Below are 19,014 nucleotides of genomic sequence, written 5' to 3' on the forward strand. Positions count from 1 at the left end.
AAGCGAGATTCACAAAGATGACTTACAGCTTAAACTTACGCAGTAAAGTCTTTAATACAACAAAATATACATCCGCAATTGAACAAGAACTTGCCCGAAATAAAGCTAAATCATGGGCCAGATTCAAATTTCAATGTTTCAAATCAATATTTTTTTTAAATTTATTTTTTAAAAATATATCCTTGAGGATTTCAGCATTACCGGAAATAATAAGCACAGGTTTGAGTCGAGGAAATAACAACAGCTGTGATGATGTCATCGTGTAAACCCAGGCACATGAATTGGATTTTTAAAAAAAATAAATTCTGAAAAGGTAAAGGTGAATGAACGTCACTGTGTGCCCTGTGAATGAGGTTGGTGTACAGTAATAGCTGCCTCTTTGACTGACTGGATGATGGGACATGGAGTTATTACAATGTGAAAACTGATAATGACCAACACCAAATGCCTTGTTTATATCAATACATGTTGATTAAAATGTTAACAGTTTTACCACCACCACATTTCTCAAGAAAATGTAAAAGTGCAAAGCACTGAAATTGCATTTTAAAATTTCAAAAGCAAACCCTCAAAATCAAAATATAGAAATTACTTGGTATCAGCTACTACGGTGTGGAGTGTATTCTGACAAATACCAGCACTAACACACATGATGATATGTGGCTTTCAATCCTTAGTCTAACTTTGCAGTAATAAAAAATGACCTGTGGTCTGTATTTAACTACATTGTGAGAATAATTTAAATTAATGTCCAATTTAAATGGAATGAACAGGAAACTCGATGCCTTTTGTGAGAAGTATGAGGTTTGTATGTACTCAAGCTTCCCAGACCTGAAAAAGAAGCCAATCTGCATATGGAAACCTTATACAGGTTCTTAATTAATCACAACACAGCAAATGTCAAAGCCGTTCTGTCGCAACAAGTCTGACACTAGTCAGCATTAACATTTACCCCACTTTGTGGGACACTGAAGTTCCTGAGTATGCCAGCATCCTGCTGCTGCTGCGTTGAGTGTACTTTAAAAACCTGACACTAAACCCCTGTGGCAGAAGCGTCTTCGAGGTTCTGCTAAGAAGTCAAAAAAAAAAAAAAAAAAAAAAAGTCAGTCAAAACAGAAAGCAGCTCTCTGTTTTGACATTAATTTGAGCCAGCTAAAAAAAAAAAAAAAAAAAAAAAAAAAAAAAACAACAGAAAGAAATGTCATGCATTTTCCAGGAAGGCATATTCTTCAAGTCTATCATTACAATCTCAGATTTGTTAACCAGCTTCTCAGGGGATTTTTGGTGCATCTGTAAAAGTGGGCATTAACTTTAAATGCTCGGTGTTTTAAAAACAAATTCCTATTAAATACTTTGTTTCCTACAAATTATATCTGTACATTTTATACCTTTACTAGCCTGATCATGTATATAGGGTTCATTTCTTTTTTAAACGTCAGGGATTTTGATGATTGATAGAGTTATTGCTGCAAAAATTCCTGAAAGCATGAAAAGTGGAAGAAAATGTTCCTGCATGATGACACAACATGGATATTTCTGTAACTTGAGTGATAAATGAACACAGATGGCCGCTGTGAATAAAACTGTTGGCTGTTTCAACTTGGTACTTTCAATCTGCGGTGTCCTGCTGGGCCAGATTCTTTCCTTATTGCTTCACCCAACGTGGGCGTGGTCAGTGATACGGCCATGTCAATTGAAATACAGTTCCTTGGTCAACATTGATACAACACAGGGAATCTGCTTCTTCTCAGTGAAGTTCGGATCTTCGGACCAGGACTCAAAGCTTGTCGCTACCATGTAGTTGACCCGTGTCAGGATCTGCATTATCTCCAGCTGCTTGCCAAACTCATTAAGCACGTTGCACAGAGCCTGAACAAACCAGGAGCCACGCCCGGGGTTTCTCCACGAGTAATAGCCTGAAAATATCAACGTAACGATAATTCATGGAAACTGGGTTTTAAAATGTCTTCCGCATTGTACGTTCTTTCACTGATCTGGCAGAAAGGGTGCTTTTACCTGGCACAGTGGAGTAGGCAAACAGGAAGTCTGCCTCCACGGGTATCTTGTGTCTCGGATTAGCATCCGTCTCCAGAGTGTCATTCGGTGGACCTGAATCTGTCTGGATGCCGTCATCAAATTCAGAACCCCGACAAGCCTGGAGAGAAAAAAACAAAACAAAAAAAAAACAAACTCAACCAGGCTGGCATCCACAGATAAAGTGACATCTTGAATTAAATTAGATTGAACTGATTTTTGATTTTGTGACAAATTAAAAAACTGTAAATAAAAATATCAGGGCTGGGTTAAATGTTTTTATACAGTTATACAATAATCACAAATGGCTAATTTAATTGTAAGTAATTGACTAGCTGATGACATCTTTGGGAATACATACCTGGATGAAGAAGAGCTTTGGTTTCCCAACTAAGCTTTTGCACATATCCCCCCTGAACAATGAGGTCATAGTTTTGATAGGCATGGCTGCGTCAGTGCCGTATATCATTCCCTCCTCACCGTGGCTCAGCAGGATACAGGCGAAACATGAGCTGTCACTGTGGTCTTCCTCTGAGGCTGAAACACACAGACAAAACAATACTGAATTCTGCTCTAAATTCAACAATACAGCAGTTATTGTTAGAAAAAAAAAATCTACGACCAGGATTCCTCAAGTAAACAGGGACATTTTTAAAGGACTTTTATTGACACGTAAAATTAATTTAAATGCCAAAAAGTTGTGTGGCTTGACAGACCAATGTATTTTTAAAAAAAATTAAAGTCAAGCAAGTAAAGGCAAAACATATATTCGCCTCAGCAGGCAGCATAAATACCCCATCAATTTCTGACACTTCACAATTTTATTACAACAGCACCATCTGCTGTCTGACCTAGTGTGTTGAGAAGTGTTTATATGTAAACATTGAAAATTCCATGCTATAACTACAACATTTAGCCATGCATTTCATGGAGCAAAACCACTGTTTGTTTTTTTTTACTGATGCAATTAACAAACCAAAAAAATTTAAATTATTATTATTAGTAGTAAATACCTGTTGTCTGTCTCACTATTCAAATAACAATTGACAAATTGCTTGTCTGCACATTGTTTGTCAGTCAGAGGTTCTTTCATGCAACCATGACTCCTAGTAGTTCTCTAGAAATGGTTTTAACAATTGGATTATGATAATACTGTCTGAACCTTGTGATTAAGGACATGTGTCTATTAATTTCTGTTGTAGGAAAAGGGTAATCAAACTGTTTGTCAATCAGTCATTTAAGCTGCAATCACAGTTTCATGGCTTAATTCCAAAAAAGTTGGCAGGAAATCTCTCTTTGTCCTTCCTCACCTTCTCTGAGAAGACGCTCCATGTTTGCACATGTTTGGTCGTTGTAAATAAAGACGTCAAAGCCCAGGTTCTTGAAGCACTTGAACAGCTCGCCTGCGTCTTTGTCCGTGCCGTTACGTACATTCATACCTGTGGTGGGGCGGGAGGGTCAGATTACAAAGACATTTGCTGTTTTTTGTTGTTGTTTTTTTTTCAGGTTAAAAATGACTTAATGACATGTGGGGCAGACGCTTCCTTACCTGTCCTTGCATCAAAGTTTTTGTTGTTGATAATGATGCACTTTCCCACTTGCCGGTGGCTCATTTTATACTGGAATGTTGGTGAAACGATTCTGTAATGGCTTTCAAAAGAGTTCTTCTGCTCCTGCATCTGGCCATCCTTGTTCTTTTTACTGAAGTCAGAGCAAAATTCAAAAGTCAACAGTTCACCTTGAATTATTTGACTTGATGACTTTAAATTATGAAAACAAAATCAATTCAAAGTTCAAATGTTTTCACTTTCAACCACTTGTATTAGCTCACTCAAAGCAAATAAAGGTTTTAGAACATTGTAAAGTATAGATAAATATTTACCACATAACATATACAGTAGTAAATTATTTGCCTAAAAATAATCATCGTGGAAGAAACATAAAAAGGAAATGCTGGACATCAAATTGAAATTATTTTCAATGTTGCTAAAAAATACTATTCTTGAGTCAAAAGTATTTTTAAGAAAATCCTTTTTAAAAAACATTTAATGATTAATCCTACCACATCAGTGTAGAGTGAATCCTGCGTCACAACTCTCACAAACCTGTCAAATTTCCATTCTGTAAAATATCCATGCGGAGAACAAAGGCCACAGTGGCCCAATGAACAATGAACTCACAAAATCTAGGTTTGTTCCAGAACAGCCTCGTCATCAGGTTACTCAAGCGGAGGAACAATATACAGCAATGTGGAGCCACAAAGTAACGTTCTCACACCCAGTGCCAGCAAAGCCGTGTTCCAAAAATCATGTGATCCAGAACATTTTGACAACACCCTCCCACCTCTAAATAGTGTCAACATACTTTACCAAAAAAAAAGTGCATTTTAAAAAAGGCCAGTTTCTCTGTGATGCGCAGTTATAAGGTTGACGCTTACGGGAATAACAGAATAAGAGGATCTCTTACCTGGGTTCGTCATTAAGAACTACGCCACTCTGCATCTGAAATGCGTTGCAACTGTCGTGTCTTTTTCCCCCCCAAAAGAGGATGTTTTTCCATACAAGGCAGCCTAATTTTGGGCTGTTTGCTAGGATACTAACATGCTCTCTGTAGTGGATGGAGACCTGACTGGGCCAGTGTATGTTGAGGACAGGGGTGGAGCACTATCAGCCCCCTGAGTCAGCAGCCTCATCATCGCACCAGTGTTTTCTGAAGACCTATTCATACATGGCCCCTGGAGCCCGCACCCTGTCGGGGTCAAACGGGGCAACAGGTTGGTCCTCTGACAATGACAGACCCTGAATCTGCCTTTTGTTGGCACATACACGTACAGGTCGTGTGGAACCACTTTCAAATATATTAATATTATTATAAATATATATATAAATTATATACTGTATATATAATATATATATTATAAATATTAAATATATTAAGAGCAGCCACAACTGAAAACATAGAGTTTACAAATCTCTTCAAACTAAATTAAACAAATTTATTGTTTTATTTATTTTATAAATAATACAGAATAGGTTTTTTCACAATTGTCTAGTCTTTTATTAAAATCTAATGCCTAAAGACATTACTTATAATACGCTACTAATTGACTGTACCATTTTACACGGATTAAATCAAATTTTACAAATTATAAGTGCTTAAAATATAGTGACAAAGCAGCTCTGTGCTATTGTTTTGGGTTTTTTTTAACATGCAACTAAAGGATTCGTAAAATCTTTTCTAAAAACAATGACCAAAGTTACTAGTACTCTGTGGTCGGAGGTCGAAAGTACAGCTTCAATAAAAAGGAAAAATACTTTCAGTTTGTATCACGTGTGGATAATTTACAGTCTGTTCTATGATTCAGACCTGATAATGTATTTCCTTCGTGTTCTAGAGGATGTCTCGGCCTACGACATTGTACCATGACCTTTGAGTTACTTTGGACTGTGTGCAGTACAAACTGAAACTTAAGGAGCCACTTCAAAACTAATATCTCTTTTGTGTATTTCCAGTAGGTAAATGAAGTACACACAATACAGACGTTGGGTTCCTAGGAAACAATCGCCTCATAGTAACTCAGAACAAAATACAGTTCAACTATATAGGATTAAAGATAGGTGTCCTTGGGTGACAGAAAGGCGCCTATGAAATAAAATGTATTATTATTATTATTAAATGTACTAAACTGAGCTTGTGCTAAGTTTAGTACATTTAGTACAATACCTACTTTACAAATAGATAGATAGATAGCACTTTATTAACCCCACGGGATTTCCCTTCAGGAAATGTAGGGGTAATGGTGTTAAATGTTTACATTTACGTGATTCAAATACGTTAAAATACAATGTTACATAAGAATCCATGCATTGTAATTATAGAAAAGAGGGTCACCTCACCTGCCAAACAGCAGAAATCTCCCTCTTCTATCAGGTCTGGCGTCTGTATCATCTTCTGTCAGCTTTTCCTCAGATGCTTCTTCAGGGGCAGCTTCCGCCGCAAGCACTGAAGCCATCTTCTAAATAAACACACAATAATTTAAAGCTTATTCACTTCGCATTTGCTAAAAAAAAAAGCTGTGGCTACAACAGCTGTGTATCAACGCAATATTAATTATTATTTAACTAAAACACTGACGTATGACGTTGCTAGTTTAACCTGTAGCTAAGCGGTGCTACATTGTTCTTTGGCCGGTTAGCATAAAGTTCAGTAGATCTGACATTATACAACACAAATTGTGAGCTTGAACTTACTCTTTGTTATTGTTCCTGTGTGAACGTTGTGACAGTGCAGTTGTGGTGATATGTGGTCGTTTTTTCCTTCCAATAAAAGTTTGGTCAACTTTCTGTTCCTCAAGAAGTGTTGCGTTGTGAAAATGAAAGGAAGTTCAGTCACGTCGTAACATATGACAATCGGGCACCTCCTTCTCTTCCGCCTCCTCCTTGTCCTTTTACTCGAGCAGGTAAAGGCATAAACGTACGCTTCAGACCTGGAGCTTTAGTCGGGGTTTGGTCAATCATGTAAAAGAAGACAAAAAAATCTATATTTTCTAATATTTCTCCACCGCCTTTAATTAACCACAATTTACAGTAAAGCAACAATTAAACCGCATCTCTAAATAAATGTGTTTTAAAAAACGGAGAATGTGCAGCACATAGAGGGTGTTTATGTGAATGCACAATGTGTTATGTAGTGAAATTTTGCCTGTGTGTTATCCTGGTTGCAAATATTAATGTTAAAATGAATAAAGAATTTCATAAACGCACTCCAAAAAACACAGGGATGAGAGTTAATAGCACCCTTAAGAACTGACCTATTTGTTGGTATAATAATAATAATAATAATAATAATAATAATAATAATAATTTAGTCCGGCAATGGGAAAATTCACAAATATATTTCAGCAAATGAGACTTTGCAACCCATACAGGAGGCAAGACGAGGAACCATTTAGTATGTGGTTTCTTGGATCTCAAACCCAGGATGTTCTGCGTGTAAGGCACATGTGATAACCACTACACCATGGAACCAGGTACTGTCTGGGTCAAAATAATTTTTTTTCTTTTTTTCTAAAACAAATGATCAAACTCACAGCATTCAAATCCACCTACCCACAAACATGACTTCACATTGGCGGGCCACACACGTGGAAGAATTTTAAGAATATTACAAGAGGGTTTCGTTTCTCTGAGTGAGTTAGAAACCTATTGTTAGAACATAACATCACCCACAACTCATCCATCTTCATCAGCCATACCTGGGTTCTTTAGGGCCTCCCGCTTTCTGTAAACTAAATCTTTATTGTACTGTAGAACTGGGTGAATCCTATTACTGTACCTTGTTCGAAGATGAACACTAGTTCAAACCCAGCCTTTTTTTATTTAACACAGTTGTATGCATTTTTGTGCTTTATTTCTAGAAACTAAATATTATTATTTTTATCCTTAGGTTATTATTCTAATATCTATCTATCTTGAATCAACTTTTTAAAATAATTGCCAGCACACCCTTACAACTAGTGACACAAATTCATTTTGATGTCATGATATATAATCAAACAAGCGGTCCATTTCAGAACCATGACACACAGAATATGTGAACTCCCCCACCTCTCTTTCTCTCCAAGCAGACAGACAGCTGCACGTAACCAGTGACAAGGGGCTTAGGAGGGGCCTGGCCCATCATGGGACATAGTGTCAAGTAAGAGACAGTTTCAGAGTTTCACAGTCATAGAACTGCACCTACCACCATCAGAGACAGACTATCGCGGTCGTCTGGAAGCCGCCAGTGATTCCTCTCCTGAACTTTCGAAGCCTTGTGACACTGACTCGTTTGGGCTAAAGTTTTATACTTTTTCCAATCGTCTGATACTTTTATTTTTACTGAAGGAAGGAAAAGGACACGCTTTCACCATGCAGTCTTGTGCCCGGTGCGGTTTTGTGGTCTACCCAGCTGAGAAAATCAACTGCATTGACCAGGTAACATTCAAAAAAAGTTTGAAAAAAGAAGATACTCTCGTCTGAGAGAGGCTGCTAATTTTTAAAGAAAATAAGAACAATAAGAATTTTTAAAAAGTACATTATTTTGTGGCCATACAAACCAATAAAAACAATTTAGTCTCTGCAGCAGTGAAGTGTACATTAAAAATTAATTAAAATCACAATACACTACAAATTAATCATTATTAATTTGTATTTATTGTAAAACAGTGAAATGTTAATCTTGTCAAATTACATCTATATTTTTTTACTTTCTAACGTTGCGCATGAAAACAAGTCTATATAAAAACATGTCTGCTATGAATAGAATCAAGGCTATCGTATAAAATAACTCGTCGTTTCTCAGAGAAAGCGATCAGTATATCATGAAAAGCCACATAATGTTGACTAGCTTTGAATTACTTGAATGAATAAATTATTAAAAACAGTGGACATATGTTTTAAAACCTTTTCAACAGGTCACAGATCCCAGCTGGTAGAACACTCTGTTGATGTTATTTTGAGCCTTGTGCAGTTAAAGCTATCTTTTTATAATCTGTCCAAAAGTGCTTTGCCAAGCCGATACGGTTGTCTCGTTCTTGCATAATAACTGATAGATGAATTACATTTAATATAATTAATCAATTAATAAAAAGTCAAGCATTTTAGTTCATCAGTGTTAATGCGATTTTTTAAAACTTTTCTCAGAACTGGCACAAAGCATGTTTTCACTGTGACGTTTGCAAGATGGTCCTCACTGCCAACAACTTTGTCAGCCACAAAAAGAGGCCGTACTGCTCTGTGTGAGTACCTGACACCGATCAATAACCCTGTTTATCCCTCTGTGGTTTCGCAAATGACCAAAAAATTGATACCGACTGTCTTTACCACAGACACAATCCGAGGAACAACACCTTCACCAGCGTCTACGAGACACCGATCAACATCAACGCAAAGAAGCAGAGCAAGGCCAGCAGTGAGGTAAGATGACATCACTCGCACATACCCATCAGGAGCAGCAATGTGGGGGTAAAATATTTCAGCCCTGATCTCAGTCAAGGTGTATTAGTGACAGTCTGACATACGCAAGTCTGGCATGAGAGAAATGGCCATTCATCACCAGCCGGTCATGACTGGGCTCACTGTGCAGACTGCTATTCATAGTGAGCACTGTTAGTTTTAGGTCACTGTTGTTGAAAAGGGATTGGTGTATGGAATACAGCCACATTTAAACAGACCTATCAATATCCTAATCACTCCTGTTTAGAGAGGGAAGACTTCTACGTCACATTTGTGACTTTATTCCTGGAATGTTGGTCTCGGTAATGACTAATGATTCTATTAATATTAGTATTTTGTCATGATTGAATGTTAATGACTTTTTCTGGCTATTGAAATACCAAAAAGTATTATCATTATCTCAATTGAAATTATACACAAATATACATATTGATTTATTTCAACTTTGTGAGTTTAACACACTGTTTTATCGAGGGCACATACTCCAAGCTACCTTTGCAGCTATTAAATCCCTGTGTGGTTGTGTAAAACGGTTCAAATGTCAGTGTCATGTTTTAAAAGAGGTTTATTTTTGCCTGTTGTGTCATTTTAAAGTTAACGTGAAGCCTCATTGTCTCTCTATGGCTTCTAAGGGTCAAAGAGGCACCGCTGCAATTTGTTTCCTGCTTTGACGAAGTTCCTAAAAAGATAAAGAGTCAGTTCTTATTTATTTTTTTCCTAAAGCTGTAGTACCTGTGTTTGAGATTTTACCCTTAACATCTGCCTCGTTCTTTAAAAAGAGAGGCAGAGTGGGGAGGGAGGCCCTGTGTTCTGAGTTAGCCGTGATTGCAGTCGTGTGGAATGAAGAGTATGGCTACAGGTTATTTCCGTGTCTGTGACACAGACAAGAGACAACCCCGCTGCTGAGCCCACTTTATGCCACTGCGGGCTAAAATTATTTCAGGGGGGAGAGAAAAAAAAACGGCCTTGCATCCCTTCCTCTCCTTTGCTTTGCCACCTGTTCCTGTCTGTCTCAGTGTGTCTGTGTTCATGAGGTCATGCAATACACTCATGCTTATATTCGCAGTAGGCTAGTAGGCTCACGAGCTGCTGCTGTTGTATGCCATGAGTTTAAGGCCATAAAATGTTGACATTTTATCTCAGGACTTTTATTTTATCTCTGCAGGGACAAAAATTATATTGCTTTAAGCCAGTGTTTTTGAACGTTGGAGTCACGCCCCCAAATGGGGACCCGTGGAATCTAAAAGGGGTCACCTGAAATGTCTAGTAATTGATTTAAAAAAAAAAACCCACACACACACCACAATTTGTAATGTCAAAATAGGGTACAAGCTAAAAAGATTGAGAACCACTGCTTTAAACCATTTTAAAGAAAATCTCCAGTAAATCATCAACTGTTTCTTATTACAAGATAACGATGTTACTGTACCTTATTGTTGCCCCAGGGTGCTCACTCAGCAGTTGTATTGGGTCTCCATTTATTTAGCACAATTCTAATCTTAGTTTTTGGAACAGTCCACCAGCTCACTTTTATATCTTTAGCACCACCCTCAGCTTGTGCTGGCAAATTCTGCTTTATCTTGATTACATTATATAAGAAGGACACTAATAAAGTCTTCAGGTCAGAATACATCAGAACAGCACTCATCTTGGATTGCTTTGATTGACTGACGACCTGTCACTGCTTTACCTCTCCTAATCCTAGCACAATATTCACTGGGATTAGCTCCAGCTACCTCCATACAGCTAGTACAATAAAATATATGTATTTTTTCACGGGGTTCTCAGTTTACAACATCCTCAACCTACAACGTTTTGTAGTTTACTCTTATTTTTAAATTGTTGTGATTCTGGCAAACACTGCACAGTATGTGTGCTTTTGCAACGGCGTGCTGCCTTGGCTTAATGCTTGTCGTCTATGTGCACCTTTAGCTGAAGTATCGCGAAGAAGGCGAGCGCTTTATGTCCACCTTCCACTATGACATGAAGTCCATGGAACTGCAGAAGGCTCTCCTAGCCAACCAGATGGCCAGCCAGGTGAGCTCCGACAGAGCAACCGCCCGTGGCCCAATAAGAACTGGAGATCGTGCTTTCATCCTTTATGGATTATTGTACAAATTGTAGTATATTTGGTTTGAGTTACAATTATTTAATATAGTAAAACTCTACTATCCTTAAAGCCTTTGGTGGGTAGGTTACTTTATTTCATGCTACAATGCAAAGAAATCTGTACAGAAATCTTAGATTGTAATGTTATTTTACGTTGTATTTAACGTCGTAAAATTTCGAGAATGAACTGTACAGAACTGATCGTTGTCACATGATGACACTGTTTTGACTAATATCAACATGGTTTTCCAGATTTATGTCTGTACTATTTGCTTTTTTTCCCCTTTGGTCCGATTTTATAGTTTTTGCTAACACTTTGACTGTGCTACAAAAACACACATTTGTTTCTTAGGAGACAACATGAACCATGGAAGAAGAGATCGGCCGTCTGCGCATAAGCAAATGTGCAACAGGACCTGTGCTGTAATTGTCACCTTCTCTAATCTCTTTTGTTTTAATGTCCACACAGGCCTTTCAGTCCAAGTCTGAGTTCTCACAGCAGCAGACGTGGTACTCGGGCTCTGTGACCAGCCAGGAGATTGTAACATCATCTCAAGCACAGAAGAACATTAGTGATGTCAAGTACACAGAGGAGTACGAACAGTCAAAAGGAAAAGGCAGCTTCCCTGCCATGATCACACCTGGTTACCAGGCGGCTAAGAATGCCAATGCTCTGGCGAGCAGTGTAAGTGTGACCTTTTCTGTTAGCTTTCACCAGAGTTACAGTAGTAGACCCTCATTTATGTCTTTTGTGTCCTTTCTATGTAGCTGGAATATAAAAAAGGACACGAGGAAAGAATCTCAAAGTACACAACGTTTGTCGATCCCCCCGAGGTGCTCTTGGCCAAAAAACAAGGACAAATAGCCAGTGATGTAAGCTTGCAGATTACTTAACCCCAGACAAAGACTAAATATTTTTACTGGTGAAACACATTCACCTGAATCACCTGCATGTCTCCAGTATGTCTACACGGAGGAGTATGAGCAACAGAAAGGAAAAGGCAGTTTCCCTGCGCATCTAACACCTGGCTACAAGATGTCTAAGAAGGCAATGGAGCAGGCCAGCAATGTGAGTAACTAACACTTAGACGGAAACACAAATATGATTGACGAGGATCTCAGGTTAACAGCGAATAATGCTTTACTGTCTTCTAGATAAAGTATCGTCAGACATATGAGCAGGAAATGAAAGGCAAAGCCAGCAGCGACGCCGCTGCAATGGAAACACTCCACGCTAAAGAAAACGCAGAGAATTATAGCCAGGTAAGGCAGGAAATCCTAAAATACCTTGTTTGTTTGTTTTTTGGTCAGTCTCTACTGTATACTGACTGATTGCATTACTTTCTGTCCTGCGTGCAGATCGCATACACGGAAGACTATGAACAACAAAGAGGCAAAGGAAGTTTCCCTGCAATGATCACTCCTGGTTACTATCAGGCAAAAAAAGCACAGGAAAATGCAAGTGATGTGAGTATGAACTTTATGTCTTGCTCCATAGACTCAAAAATAACCAATGTCCAAATAGTCCAGCCAACCAGAGTCAATAATGTTAAATTTTACTGAGTCAGTTGTACAACCATGTGGCCTGGTGTCATGTGTGTGATGGACAGCCTGTGGCCTTGTCATCGCTCGGCATAACAAATAAGAACAATGGGAATGCCTTTCCTTGTGGTCATTTTTTAAACCCTCACCTCTGACCAAATTAGACCCTGTGCGTGTATATATAAACATGAACTGCTAATCTCCTGATCCCGCCGTAAGACAATATCCTGCCCTCCTATTGTACATGCACTAAATCATCTCTTCTTTGCGTGCAGCTAAAATACAGAAAAGACTTAAGCAGGATGAAGGACACCTCACACTTTCATAGTCTGACTTCAGAGGACAATCTGACACTGAAAAACGCAAGAAAGATCAACAAGCTTGTCAGCGAGGTGAGTTCAACGTCTGTACACGTACGTCATGTAGTGTTTTTTTTTAGGATGCAATTTGAAATCTACAAGGAGAGGTGAAACCTCTCCAGGTACAATCCCCGCTGCTGCTCAGTACGTTTGTGTGTGTGTTCTAAATGGGTAGTAGAGAGCGGGAGCCACTGGACATGCAGCCACACATCCTGCATTTCCAGCATGTTGGACATGCCAGTGTGACATCATAACACACGACCTCCAAGGCTGCCTGAAATCAGACTCAGATCACTCAAATGTCACTCAACACAACAGGCTTGCAAACTGAATGCACTCAATAACAACAAGTGAAGGGGAACGTTTCTGAAAAAAGTCTGTACGATTTCACCGAGATCGTGGATTTTCATTGGTTGTTGATTGTGGAAATCAATTATTTTATTTTATTTAGTTTTGTAGCTTTTTTAAAATGTATGTCATTTAATCATTTAAAGTTCAAGAGTAGTGTTCCTGTATCAGTATCTCTGGATTTGACATCGAGGGCAACTGGACAAAGTATTTTTTTGTTTGTTTTGTTTTTAAGATGTTTCACCTCTTATCTAAGAGGCTTCTTCAGTTCAAATAGACTTGCGTGCAGTGCAGAGATTAATGAGTGAGGATGGTTTTTTTCACAGAAGATGGAGCGAGTATATACGATATAGTATATACAGTAGTTGTACTGGGTAGTAGTGATGAAAGAGTAAGCGTAGCACTTCATCTCAGAACCACCTTAAGCAGCAACACGTAAACCAAAGAGTGCAACCAAGAGTTTGAAAAATGCATTGCTTAAGCTCACATAACTCATAAAGGTAACTTGACTAGAGGGGCCTGCCGATAATTTTAAATTTTACCAGGTCAAAACGACAGGAGAAATGCATTAAAGTCATGGAAGCATGAAAGTCAATACTACAGGTTCTGACATTGTGTATTTTTAACCAGGTGGAGTATAGGAAGGACCTGGAGAACATTAAAGGTCACAGCATCAACTTCTGCGAAACGCCACAGTTTCACAATGCTGCCAAAGCTGCCAAGTTCGCCAGCGACGTAGGCGTTTCTTTTTTCTTGCAGTAAATTAAAACATGTTCCGTATCCTATATATCTGCAGGCTGTATAAAAAAAATGTATATCTTACACTTGTTACAGAACAAATACAAGGAGAAATACATCAGCGATATGAAGGGCCACTACGAAGACTCTGGGATCGATAAGAAGACCATGCACGCCATGAAAGCCAGGAAGCTGGCTAGCGATGTAAGTTATTAAGTCATTTTTGTTTTACATATTGACTGAAAAATTTCTGTGAGAATGACATAAAAAAACAAACCCTGGTTGTGAATTTCAGATCACCTACAAACAAAGCTGTGAGCAGGAGTCGGGTGACTACAACTATCCAGCCACAATCACACCAGGTTACCAAAGCCAGAGGAAGCTGGACCCTCTCAAAGATGTGAGTTTTCAATTCATCTTTTAAAGTAAAAGAAAAAATATTTGCAAACGTAACGTACGTAACTTCTTCTTCTTTTATGATCACGTGTCACTGCAGAAGAACTACAGGCAACATATTGACCAGGTCAAGTACAGTCCAGTGATCGACACCCCTGAGATTATTCTGGCCAAGAAAAACGCTCAGCTGGTCAGCAATGTAAGTCAATGTTTTTCGAATGCCGCACAGATTGCTGATGTATGTAAAAAATGTTATATATTGAATGTTGTTTTGACCTCAGATTAAATATAAAGAGGACTGGGAAAAAAACAAGTCCAAGGCCTCTGAAGCTGGCTTGAATGACCTCAGTGTCAAGGCAGCTAAAGCTTCCCGAGACCTGGCCAGTGACGTGAGCAAACACACATATGAATGGGGGGGAAGGTTAATGGCTAAGGGAAATATTCAGAGGAAGTAATAGGAAATTAAAGGAAGTGGTTTGTTGTTTCAGATTAAATACAAGGAGAGCTACACAAAGAACAAGGAGAAGGCAGTGGGGATCGACATGAGTGACTCCAAAACCCTGCACTCTCTCAAAGTGGCAAAAATGAGCAGCGATGTAAGTTGGGTTTTTTTTCCTCGTGTAATTGATGAGTACATTATAGTACATTACAGTAGTACATTATTTTAAAATAAATTTGGTAAGGTTATTAATTGATGTTTTCACATACTGTAGATACTATACTAACTTGGTTCATCTGAATATAGATATGTAAACGGTATTATTTTACTTATTTACTCCCCTGTCATCCACGCTCCAGATCGAGTATAAGAAAGGCTCCAAAGACAATCAAGGTCAGTTCACACTTTCCTCAAACATGATCAACCTCAGTCATGCCAAGAAGGCTCAAGCTCTGGCCAGTGACCTGGAATATCGCAAGAAACTCCACGACTACACCATCCTGCCTGATGACATCAAGGTTTAGCAGGCCAAAAAGGCTTATCAACTGCAGAGTGAGGTAAGAGATGTAAACCCTACACCAGTGATCATCCACTAGTATAGGTCAGGGGTCAAATCCAGCCCACTGAACCCTTACGATAATGTTCAATTTCTTTGTCCAGCCCCCAAGGTTCCTTTCTGGAAAGTTCTGGCTTTCTGACAAATATAGTTGTTGACCCCTAGTTTACCAAAGTAGCAGTTTTAGAGCACGTTTTGTCCCTGTCTCTTCAGAATCAATATCGTTCAGACCTGAACTGGATGAAAGGAGTCAGTTGGGATACGGACGGATGTCTGAACATCACCCAGGCCAAGAAAGCAGGGCAGCTGCTCAGTGATGTCAGTAAAAAAAAACATTGTTGTTGTAATGAATATTCCTTGGTAACATTGTAATAATAACTCGGATATTTTGAATTGCCATTCTTTTAGAATAAATATCGCCAAAAGGCAGACAGCATCGCGTTCACTCACGTGGCTGACGATCTCTCCATCAAACATGCCAAGAAGAGCCAGGAGCTCCAGAGTGACGTAAGCTCCTAATTGAAAAGCTACACATTTCACGTTGCACGCATGACATAGAGGTTCACCGTAATAATATGTGTTGTATATCTGATTTTGTCTCAGCTGGCTTACAAGTCCAACACTGATCAGATGATGCACCAGTACACCATGACAAATGATGAACCTCTTTTCATACAAGCGAAGGCCAACGCTGACCTTCTCAGTGCAGTAAGTTCAGGAAAATCACTAGGGTAGCCGCTACAACCTTTTCTAAATTACAATATAACCATGGTTTCAGTTTCAGTTTACTAGATGAACAGCAAAAAAGACAAATATAATGCAATAGAATACTGTAAGCGGAATGGAGTAAAGCAGAAGTCAGTCCAACAAGATAAGAGTAGTAATAGAATGTTATGTACAGCTTACAGTACTGTATATAGTGCAAAAGTATATGGACGATTTAAACTTTTAATTTTATAAACAGTGAGCAAATGAAGAAATCTAATTAGTGCAGTGTTTGCAATACTGCTAACTAAATATTAGAATGTTCAATCATGCTCAAATGACCAGAACACACATATAACGTGTTATACTAGTCTTGGTTATACTCTGAGCTGTACTGTAGTACTGTCTACGAAGAACAAATCCACCACTTACTTCACAAAGGAACACTGTAATTGATTCAGTTAGTTGTTAGCGTGTCCGCTATTAGCTGCTACTAAATTTGCAACAGGCTGCTTCTGAGAACTGGTCTCTAAAAAGAAAAAAACAAAGGGAGGCCAGTCCACTCTTATAATGAACCTCCACGTCTGCTCACATGAGGAACATTAAACAGTAGCTGCTTTGTATCTTATCGAGTATCGAGTCATGTCTTTTCACTTTAGTTTCACAGCAGAAGGTCAACAGTTAAACAACAGCAGGAGAGCCATCTCAAACATACACAGGCTTATATCAAAATATGAAGCTGCTTTAATGATGTGTCGTGGTCAACACACCGTCCATTAAAAAAATGGGGGAAAAAAAAATATATATATATGCAAAAGGCATTTAACCATGTTGAATCACACTGACATTTACAAATAAGGTTGTCCGGCTAACAAGGGAAAACTCCCTAAATCAACTTTAATGATTAGCTAATCACTCATGAGCCCCCCCATACTGACAACATGACAACCAAGTTTACCTCCTGACAATGACCAGCTATGAAATGACGTTGATATTTCTTCTGTTCTTTGTAGAAAGTGTATAAGGGCAGCTGGGAGAAGCAGAGAGAAAAGGGTTTTGAGATGCGTCTGGACTCACTCTCTATCCTCACCGCCAAGGCTAAGAGGGACTTGGCCAGCAATGTGCGTTTGATATATATCTTAATATTTTAAGCCTTTCAGCCTGTATTTTTTTTTTTAATTTTGCTATTCCTGTAGGTCAAGTACAAGCAACAATATGAGAAAAACAAAGGCAAAGTTATTGGCATCAAGTCAGTCAGTGAGGACTCTCAGATGGCACACTCTGCCCTGGCCACCAAGCTACAGAGCGACCGCCACTACAGAAAGGAGTATGAAGACGCAAAGGCCAAATACTGGTGAGAAACAAACAACATCCATGTTCATGTAGACGGGTTTGGTTTACACCTGGATATCACACAGCCATCATTCAGAGGACACTTCTTTGACAATATATCGTTGTTTCCAGCGTGTCTCTGGATATGCTTAACATCAGCCATGCAAAGAAGGCCCAGGACCTGGCAACTGATGTCAATTACAGGACTTTCCTCCATGAGTACACAACCCTGCCTACAGACATGAATGTTGCCTGGGCTAAGAAGGCCTACGGACTGCAGAGTGACGTAAGATACAAAACGTGGCTATCTATTGGAGGTGGGTTGTATGTCAGAGACATAGAATCACTTACTGTATGTGGAAACGTGTCTTCAGAAAAAGTACAGGTCAGATCTAAACTGGATGAAAGGCGTTGGTTGGGAGGCCTCGGAGTCCCTGGACGTCCAACAGGCGAAGAAAGCCGGAGAACTCATCAGCGAGGTAACCTCTGACCTCTTTAATCCGGAATGCGCTGCAGTACAGTAACAACCTGAAAATCAAATACAGGCACCGACAGAGATTATAACAATACATCTAACAAACACTTCAGGTGTTATTAAGCAATGCTAGTCATGTGGCTAACGCAGGGCTTGAGATAACGACTCGTATTGAATTTTTACAGCTGACGTCAGCATGTATATAAAGACCACCGCGTCATTCGTGTTCTTCAGTTCAGGTTAAGTACATGGGCATGATATTTTAGAATGATTCGAGTTTACTATTTAAGACTCGGTTTTATTACTTGACACATTATTACCTTTACTGTGTAGCCTAGTGCTGAAATGTCACCCCGCTGCTTTTTACAATCATGTTATTTGTGCTAACCAGACCTTCAGAGTGGGAGAGCTGTGAGGCGAGTGTCCAGTTTCCTGAAAGCTCTGAGATATTCTTAGTGTCCAAGCAGCTCCTTGGAGCAAAGACATACACCGACCGACAGACATTAAACGTTCCATGAAGTCGGCATTTCTGTTTGTTCATTCATCAGAGAAATCTTTCAGAGAAATCACATCCGTAATACAGTACAAAAATACAGATAACCTTAGATTTTGTATTAATATGCGTTAAACATACTTGGCTTCACAGAGGACAATCATAAATGTGTTGAAAGAATTAAAAAGAATTCATGTGAACATGCCTGAGACTACTATAGATACATCAGACTTAATGTACGTTTTTATGAATAATATTCTGTAAAACTCCTGCGCCCCCTGCTGCTAACTAGTTGCTATTACCACTATTTATCCACAGGTTCATAACTGTGTTGTTGACCAGTACCCTTTCTTTTATATTTTTCACTTTTTGCAGAAAAAGTACCGCCAGGACGCAAGTTCTCTGAGGTTCACCAGTGTTGAAAACACTCCAGAGATGGTCCAAGCAAAAGTCAGCAACAAGCTGGCTATCGATGTATGTAACACTGCCTTCC

The 19,014-nt window shown here is 38.9% G+C and overlaps 2 protein-coding genes across 4 annotated transcripts in view; one reads left to right on the top strand and one right to left on the bottom strand.

Moving 5' to 3' along the window:
• Nucleotides 1-35: 35 nt before the first annotated feature.
• casp7 (caspase 7, apoptosis-related cysteine peptidase) overlaps nt 36-19,014 on the bottom strand; it is a 23,444-nt gene continuing 4,465 nt past the window's right edge. The window contains exons 3-10 of one of the 3 annotated variants that reach the window (XM_008313780.3): nt 17,905-18,081; nt 6,285-6,526; nt 5,931-6,049; nt 3,584-3,735; nt 3,345-3,473; nt 2,396-2,571; nt 2,017-2,155; nt 36-1,916 (exon numbers count right to left, since the gene is read on the bottom strand). In XM_008313780.3, coding sequence (XP_008312002.1) covers nt 1,690-1,916; nt 2,017-2,155; nt 2,396-2,571; nt 3,345-3,473; nt 3,584-3,735; nt 5,931-6,046 — 939 coding nt within the window. In that variant the 5' untranslated portion in view covers nt 6,047-6,049; nt 6,285-6,526; nt 17,905-18,081 and the 3' untranslated portion in view covers nt 36-1,689. Of the gene's footprint in view, nt 1,917-2,016; nt 2,156-2,395; nt 2,572-3,344; nt 3,474-3,583; nt 3,736-4,500; nt 4,783-5,930; nt 6,050-6,284; nt 6,527-17,904; nt 18,082-19,014 lie in introns of those variants that run through there. The other 2 variants (XM_025057176.1, XM_008313781.3) reach the window with 2 other exon arrangements.
• nrap (nebulin-related anchoring protein) overlaps nt 6,861-19,014 on the top strand; it is a 17,467-nt gene continuing 5,313 nt past the window's right edge. Inside the window, 25 exon segments of the mRNA XM_008313779.3 lie at nt 6,861-8,009; nt 8,718-8,812; nt 8,903-8,990; nt 10,962-11,066; nt 11,608-11,823; nt 11,907-12,011; nt 12,100-12,207; nt 12,294-12,401; nt 12,498-12,605; nt 12,956-13,072; nt 14,018-14,122; nt 14,222-14,329; nt 14,421-14,525; nt 14,622-14,720; nt 14,803-14,910; nt 15,010-15,117; nt 15,320-15,517; nt 15,730-15,834; nt 15,925-16,023; nt 16,120-16,224; nt 17,235-17,342; nt 17,418-17,575; nt 17,686-17,839; nt 17,928-18,032; nt 18,897-18,995. Of these exon segments, the coding sequence (XP_008312001.1) occupies nt 7,944-8,009; nt 8,718-8,812; nt 8,903-8,990; nt 10,962-11,066; nt 11,608-11,823; nt 11,907-12,011; nt 12,100-12,207; nt 12,294-12,401; nt 12,498-12,605; nt 12,956-13,072; nt 14,018-14,122; nt 14,222-14,329; nt 14,421-14,525; nt 14,622-14,720; nt 14,803-14,910; nt 15,010-15,117; nt 15,320-15,517; nt 15,730-15,834; nt 15,925-16,023; nt 16,120-16,224; nt 17,235-17,342; nt 17,418-17,575; nt 17,686-17,839; nt 17,928-18,032; nt 18,897-18,995 (2,880 nt within the window). The 5' untranslated portion in view covers nt 6,861-7,943.

The sequence above is a fragment of the Cynoglossus semilaevis genome, chromosome 8 (assembly GCF_000523025.1).
Source record: "Cynoglossus semilaevis isolate Cse_v1.0 chromosome 8, Cse_v1.0, whole genome shotgun sequence".
Lineage (NCBI taxonomy): Eukaryota > Metazoa > Chordata > Actinopteri > Pleuronectiformes > Cynoglossidae > Cynoglossus > Cynoglossus semilaevis.